Source organism: Meleagris gallopavo, chromosome 4 (genome assembly GCF_000146605.3).
Source record: "Meleagris gallopavo isolate NT-WF06-2002-E0010 breed Aviagen turkey brand Nicholas breeding stock chromosome 4, Turkey_5.1, whole genome shotgun sequence".
Taxonomy (NCBI): domain Eukaryota; kingdom Metazoa; phylum Chordata; class Aves; order Galliformes; family Phasianidae; genus Meleagris; species Meleagris gallopavo.
The window spans coordinates 63,323,759-63,331,260 of record NC_015014.2 but is presented as its reverse complement, the minus strand read 5'-3'; the positions used below and the strand labels follow the sequence as shown (position 1 = coordinate 63,331,260).

The window sequence follows — 7,502 nt, the reverse complement described above, 5'->3', positions numbered from 1 at the left end:
TCCTGCCTGCATGGGGATGACAAAGATGCTCCAAGACAGTGCACAAAATACACACAGGAGTCTGGCCCCTCCTCTCTTGCTGAAGCACTCTAGGGAAAGGCTTTTGCATTAAATGTCATAACTTGTTTCATAGAAAGCGAAGCTTTAATTGGGAAAAAAGAAAAGGCTGGTAGGAAGCTGAGATTGAGTGATTATAAGTGCTTTTAGAGAAGCAGCATGTTCTAAGCATCCCTTTTTTGATGCGATCCTGGTGGAGCTGCTCTGATGTGATTTCCTGATGTCTGTTCCCCTCACGCAAGGCGGAGCTGAGGTGGAGCAGAGCTTTCATTTTCTACTTTGGATCTTGCATCTCTCAGATCTGGAGCTCAGACACGGGTGGTGTTCCTGCAGCACGGCGTCCCAGCTGAGCTCCTTGCTCCTATCCAGCACGGTGCTGATGGCTGAGCTGAGCTCTCTGAGCTCCCTGCAGTCCCACAGCAGAGCTCAGCAGTGCTCACATGGGCTGAGCTCTGGCAAGCATGGGCCCCACCTCCACAGCTCCGTTGGTGGCCCCTTGGGAAGCAGCTACATCTGGGAGCACTGGGGAGACATTTCTTGCCTGCAGAGCTGGTGGACCCTCTGTGATAGACAGCATCATCCCCAGGTTGGGATGCTCTGCTGTCACTAGGGGAGGACCCACGTCTTCTACTCGCTGTATGAGGTCCATGTCCCAGGCTGGTGCTGCAGCCAGAGGAGGTGTTGCAAGGTGTTGTGATCACTGCTACGGGGAAACACAAACTGAACCACTGAGTGGGAATTATTTCCATGTGAATAATTCAAATCCTGCTCTATGTCCGTGCAAATCACCCCCTGGCTTTTGTAGTGTTGTAAGGAAAATGGAAAACCTGGAGCCTACTTACACATTCTCACAGGGTACCCAGTGCGTAACCTGAAGGGCAAGAAAGTCATGGAATCATTAAAGGTTGGAAAAGACCTCTAAGACCATCCAGTCCACCCCCAACCCATCCCCACCCCCACCCATGCCCACTGACCACGTCCCTCAGTGCTACATCTCCATGGTTCTTGAACCACTCCAGGTACAGTGACCACACCACCTCCCTGAGCAGCCTGTGCTGCTGCATAACCACTCTTTCAGAGGAGAAATTGTCCCTAACAGCCAACCTGACTCTCCCCTGGTGCAACTTGAGGCCTATCTCTCATCCTACCACTGCTACTTGGGAGAAGGGAGCAACCCCCACCCCACCACAACCTCCTTTCAGGGAGTTGAAGGGAGCAATAAAGTCTCCCCTGAGCCTCCTCTTTTCCAAACTGAACAATGCCAGTTTCCTTAGCCTCTCATCAAACATTATCAGAAAATTATTCATCACATAACTAGCATCTCTAGTGTTTTCCAACTTTCTTGTCTCTGCTAAGAGCCCCAGGGGCTGAGGACTGCTCACACATGATAGAGGAACCCACCTGCTCTCTTCACCCTCCAACAAAGTCTTATAGGTGGCGATCTCAATGTCCAGGGCCAGCTTGACATTCAGCAGCTCCTGGTAATCCCGCAGCATGCAAGCCAGCTCATCCTTTGCCTTCTGGAGGGCATTCTGCAGCTCATTGTGCTTCTCCTGCGCATCCTTCAGGGCACGGTCCCCGCGCTGCTCAGTGTCACTAACTGATGTCTGCAGAGTTGACACCTGTGTGGGCAATAAATGAATCCTTATTTTCCATAATCATCTGCAAAACCTAAATTCTCTCCTCTTTCAGGAATCCCAAATTGGGAATTATTGTTGTTGTTTTTCCGAAAGCCAAACATTTCCAAAATCAAGTATCAATTCTGAAATACTAAAGAAAGGCTGAGCATGTCTCCTTACTCTGCTAAACTTTGCTTCGAGGATACTAACACTTTGTTCTAATTGGAACTAATAATTAAGGTTTCCCATTACTTCCCGTTATAAAATATTTAATGAATCAAATGGTCTGAAAATTGCTACGGGTGCCTAACTACTGATGATTCATAATTCTACCCAACCTATTGGATGCTTTGAACCTGTGTCAGAAGCACTGTCTCCCTCTGGAATTCTCACTGAAGCAATTGTTTGAGTGCTGCAGCAATTCCAAACGTATAATATGGCGCAATTATTTTTTTGCAATAATCAATCCAACAGAGAATAGGCCAGCAGATAGCCCTTCTTCCCTGCTTGACAATGGTAAGTTCTTTATAGCAATGAGACCATGCTCTTAGATGAAGACAGAAGAAGCGCAAGAGATGCAAAAAACAAGACTTGGGATCCCACACTTAGGATAAAAGAAGGTACATTTTCAAGGGTAAATGCAGCCCACTGTACCTGGTTCTTCACGTTCTCAAGGTCGCACTGCCATCTCTGCATCACAAAACTCAGCTCCTCAATCTCTTGCTGGTGGGACTTCAGTTCACTGCATTGCTTCCTCTTTGCCTCCTCGAGCTCTTGGTACTGACAGAAAAGACAGAGCTGGCAGAAAGCACTGGTGTTGTTTGCAACATAGGAGCCTTTCCTCTGTTTCCAAACTTGAGGAAAGTTCTCGTGCATAGCAGCTCCTGAGGCTGTCAGCAGCAAACAGAGCATTCCTCCTGCGGCCGTCAGAGCTCAACTCACCCACCACCTCCCCATTCCTTGCATGGCTCAGTGCTGTCCTATTGCACTGTGTGCATTTTGGGGATGATCTCCTGACTTGGAGATTCCATCAGGTTTAGCAGAACGGAAAGCTAAGTCTGGAAGTCACATACTCAAGACACAGTGAATGAAGTCATTGCCTCTGAGCTACTACATTTGGCACCTACAGAGCTAACGATGTGTTCCCGGTTGTTAGAACTTACCCTAGCTCTGTACAGTGCTTCCAGTTCTGCCTTGCTTTTCTGTGTTGCATCTTCATACCAGACCTCAATGCCCCTGAGGATGCCCTCTGTGCCCAGGCTTTGACTGTTGTCCATTTTCACCACAACAGAGGTGTCACAAAGACTTTTCTCCAGCTCAGCAGTTCCCTAGGAGCCATAAGAAGAAGCTGTCAGCATTTCTTATCTCACATTCCAGTGGAAGAGTCACCATCACTGAGAGTTTGTCTGGAGCCATAGCCCATGAGCTGTGACTTGATATGGTCATGCATGCAGCTAGAAGGAATTCTTTTAAGATCTCAAAGGCTTCCTTGTTCCCATTGCCTCTCAAACGGAGCCTGCTGGGTTGGTTTAATCGGGCCTACATCAGGGAAGACAAGGAGAGGTTATAGGAACATCTGCAAGAATGGGAGAGGAGCATCCATACCTGAGCAGACACACGCTTCAGGAGATCTATCTGCTGCTTGAGGGTTTCCAGCTTCGCTTCCAGCTCTGCTTTGGTGAGGTAGACACAGTCCACATCCTAAAAGAGTTCCAGCATTGAGGGTAACTTCATCATGTTTTTAGCCTAAGAGATTTTGTTTAGGTGATGTAATGTGGAATTTTTTCTGAATCCACACTTGTCCAATGACTTTCAGCGTTCTCAAAACTGACCCATGTCTTGCAAGCACCAGGTCTGAGGAAACTCCTTGGATACCTCAACCCATCCTTTCTCTCCACCCAAATTCCTTACCTTCTTCAGCAGCACAAGCTCATTCTCAGCAGCTGTGCATCTGTTCATCTCCTGCTCGTATCTGTAGGGGAAGAGATGGGACCAATTGCTGGGTCACCCTGAGGCTGCAGCCTTGTCTGTGTACTGGGGGAGTTTGGGGCGCTTTGGGATCTCAGTCTTTATCAGACAGAAGTTTGTTGGTACTGACAAAAAGAAGTCCAGCTGGAGAAGCTGTTTGAGCTCTCTGCCCTGGGAACTCACTTGCATTTGAGTTCTTCAATGAGCTTCTCAGTGTTGTTCAGCTCCAGCTCCATCTGCTCCTGCTCGTGCAGCAGTGAGTCCAACCTCCTCTGCAGGCTGCAGATGAAAGTGTTGAAGACGTGCTTGAAGTTCTTCTGGGATGGCAGGAGGTGCTTTTGGAGGAGGGCCCATTTGGTGGCCAGCAGCCTGTTCTGCTGCTCCAGATGCTGCACCTGAGTTCGGAATGCAAAGCACGTGTGAAGACGTATCATATGGGGACAAGATGAATGTGAGGGAACACACATTCTCTTCTGAGTTTATGCTCCAGGGACAAATTAGGGTTTGAAGGCAACAAGAGGACAAAAGGGGAGTGTTGGAGCCTTTGCCACCCAAGAATGCTAAAGCAAGCTGGGTGTGCTGCTCTGCCATTCTCCAAGGAAGCCCCACAGCCTTTGTGGCTGCTACAGGAACCGTGGGCTCTTTAAGCAGATCGGCAGGCTGATAAAGGAAACCATCACTTGTGGGTAGGAGGCAATGCAGCATTACAAGGGCTACCTGCACGAGAGAGGGCAGCAGTGCAGGAGTTCAGGCAGATCCCTTAGAGGAACATCTCCCTTCTGCCATTAATGGCAGCTCGTCAAAGCATAATAGTAATCAGATTAAAATTACATTATCAGCTAGATCTGCACTTACAGTTCATGTCAGTGGAGTAATATGTGTTAAAACAGCATGTGATACAAAGCATGGGACAGGAGAAGGAAAGGAATGAAAGGCCCAAGCACGAATAGCTTTTCTCTATACTTCAACCTCATCACTCCTTTAATCTTGCCCCATCGCTCACCTTGTCAATCAAACAGGCAAACTGGTTATTTAGGCTCCTCATTTGCTCTCTCTCCTGCCTTCGGATGCGCTGGATTTCGGGGTCGATCTTCACATCAAGCGGCCGCAGCAGGTTCTCATTGACACGCACTGCACGAATGCCTTCCCTTCCACAGCCACAGAAGCCCAGCATTCTCCCATGCCTCCCGCCTTCACCATTGGCACGAACACCAGAAGAAATCCATTTACACCCATCCACATTTTGCAGGCTTCGGCTGCTCCAGGTTCCATAACCTCTTCCAAATGGAGCAGTGGAGGGGAAGGCACTGCTCCGGCAGCAGCTCATGCCACCACCAGCAGAAGATGCTGAGAACTTCCTTCCATGAAGAGCCCTTCCAGCTGCAAGCTGCTGGCTCATGCTGGCTGATGTGACCCAAGAGAGGACAAAGGACACGGGGCTGCTGGAAGAGAGTGGAGCAGGCGGCTCCAAAAGGGTCCCTCTGCTCTGCCACCCCCGAACATCACATTTATACACATCTCAGGAGCAGGGCTTGGTTGAGGCAGATAAATAATTTGGGGTTTATGTGAGGTTCGCCTCACCTGGCAGCAATTCATAAGTTTAAATATGCAAAACAATGCATAACACTGAACATTTGTGAAATCCTATGGAATTTTGCTGTTTTAAAATTGTTTTGCTTGCCTTCCCAGCCTTGAGGATACCGTGGGCTGAGTTTTGCAAGGATTCTTCTTTTTCTCAGCTTGTCTTCCTTCCTTCCATTAATCACCCTTGAGAGATTCTCCCACTCCGTGAAGGAAAGTTGGTAGGGCAATTTTCTGTTGGACAGCAAATTAAAACTGAGTTTTGCATTATCTGCTCCTTTTGTAGCCACTCCCTTAGGATTCTCTGAGTCTTAGGGAAATTTATTCTCAGAAAGAGTGGTCAGGCATTGGCACAGACTGCCCAGGAAGGTAGTGGGGGTCACCATTGCTGGAGGTGTTCAAGAGCCATGGAGATGTGACACTGAGGGACCTGGCTCAGCAGGAATGGTGGGTTGGGTCAACCACTGGACTGGATGATCTTGCAGATCTTTTCCAACTTGAATGATCCTGTGAGTGGGCATGGTGGGGATCGGCTGGTGATTAGACTTGGTGATCTTAGAGGTTTTTTCCAGCCCTAATGATTCTAAGATTCTATAATGCCAAGTCTTTCACAGAGTAGCAAAGACAGGACTGGTCCACCTGGCACGACACCTTGAAGTTGGGACACAGGGTGGACTGGGCACACCGATTTCCTCACACAGGAGTGTGAATACTTCTTTTTACATAGCCCTCTGTGCACCATCCCTTGTTAAAGAACATCATTGGTTGGGCAGGAGTCACCTCCTCTAACTTTTGATGCTAAGCTGTGCTGAGATTGCTCTCCAGAGAGCCTTTCTCTTCTTTCACTGACTACAATGAAAGCCTAAAATGACGAGCTCAGGCTTAGATGCCCAACTTTTAGAAGTACAGATAAGTGCAGTTGTATCTTCTTACTAAGTTTTTAATCCTGATTGTATAGAATACACCAAAACAAAAACAACAACAACAACAAAAACAAGATTCCTTGAAGATAATAAATACTCTAGAAAGCAGGAGGCTTAGCCACAAAGCTGTTAGCTGGGTGCTTGCTAACCATTTAATTGGGAGCAGTGGTAGGCTTGGCCTTGGTGGGAAGGCTGCAAATGGAGCAGCAACCATGCAAAAACACACCTTATTAATACAGCTGCTCTATGGCTATTCCCTGTCACTATCCTTTATATTTGAGCTTGTAATTAAAACTCAGGATACCTCAAGGCAAATAAAAATGATTTATTAGGGTTGCTTGACAGATGGGGAAGAAAAGGCTGATAATTTTAATACCTTTGCTGAGATCCTCACAATGCTTCAAGAGTGGAGCCAAGATTACATCTCTGTCCTGGTGGCATCTTTCCAAAGCCTCTTTCAAAACAGAAAGGCAAAGGGTTTCATTTCAGAGGGTTTGGAAAAAGAGGTTTTCCCCTTCTATTATGCCATCTTAAGCTGTAACTTCTCAATAGGCTCAAAACTTGATCAATATTTTTGGCAATGAAACATCCAAATGTTTCAATTTTTGGAAGAAAGGAAGGTAGGATGGATGGATGGATGGATGGATGGATGGATGGATGGATGGATGGATGGATGGATGAAAGGAAGGAAGGAAGGGAGGAAGGAAGGAAGGAAGGAAAGCATCATTTGCTTATTTCTTTCCTCGCTTTAGCAAGGAGATTTTTTTTTTTCTTTCATTTCCTGGTTTCATTGGAAGGCTTTCTCGCCATCTTTCACAAGAAGCTGATGAAAAGCAAAACTGTTTACCAGAAACCTTGCTGATATTCTGTCTGAGGAGCGGCTGATGTCAAAGGTTTTCTTGTACCTCATTATTTGCAAATGTTCTTCACTGGAACAGTTTGCCCTTAGCCCAGCAAGAGAGATAATTGATGGTATGCAGTAGCTGGAAAGACAACCAGCTTAATTGCAGGTTCTTGACAGCACTATCAATTACACCTACGCACAGAAGAGCAGGAATGATTGAAGCCCTGGGTGTCTCACTTGCCTGCTTAAATACTGGCAGAGTCCATGGCAGTCCCAGCTGGAAAAGCAGGATCAGAGCCCAGGAGGAGGACTGGGTCTGGAGCTGCTCCAACTCCATGCTCATCTTGTGCTTCCAGGCTGTCTCTCCTTGGTCTCCCACAGAACTCCTTGCTGCATCCTGTGGCCTGGAGATGGGCTGTTTTGATGCTTGGTGACTCTCCTGCACCCTAGGAGCAGAGATCTCACGGTGCTCCGCCTGGCAATGAGTGTTTGCACCTCTCAGGGTTAGCT

The 7,502-nt window shown here is 47.5% G+C and overlaps 1 protein-coding gene across 1 annotated transcript; it reads right to left on the bottom strand.

Annotated features, from left to right (window-relative positions):
* Positions 1–365: 365 nt before the first annotated feature.
* Positions 366–5,058, bottom strand: LOC109367489 (keratin, type II cytoskeletal 7-like). Its single transcript, XM_031553215.1, has 9 exons — positions 4,648–5,058; positions 3,828–4,039; positions 3,588–3,648; positions 3,282–3,377; positions 2,840–3,004; positions 2,331–2,456; positions 1,459–1,679; positions 900–928; positions 366–757 (listed from the first exon to the last, which is right to left on the bottom strand). The coding sequence occupies exons 1-9, from the start codon at positions 5,041–5,043 to the stop codon at positions 366–368; spliced, it is 1,698 nt and encodes a 565-aa protein (XP_031409075.1). The 5' UTR covers positions 5,044–5,058.
* Positions 5,059–7,502: the final 2,444 nt, after the last annotated feature.

Bases quoted from the DNA above. Each gene is read 5' to 3' on its own strand.
- LOC109367489 (XM_031553215.1), bottom strand. From the start codon at position 5,043: ATGAGCCAGCAGCTTGCAGCTGGAAGGGCTCTTCATGGAAGGAAGTTC. The intron at 4,040-4,647 runs GTGAGCGATGGG...TTCCGAACTCAG, and splicing joins TTGCCTGTTTGATTGACAAG to GTGCAGCATCTGGAGCAGCA. The intron at 758-899 runs GTAAGTAGGCTC...TCCCCGTAGCAG, and splicing joins TGGGTACCCTGTGAGAATGT to TGATCACAACACCTTGCAAC.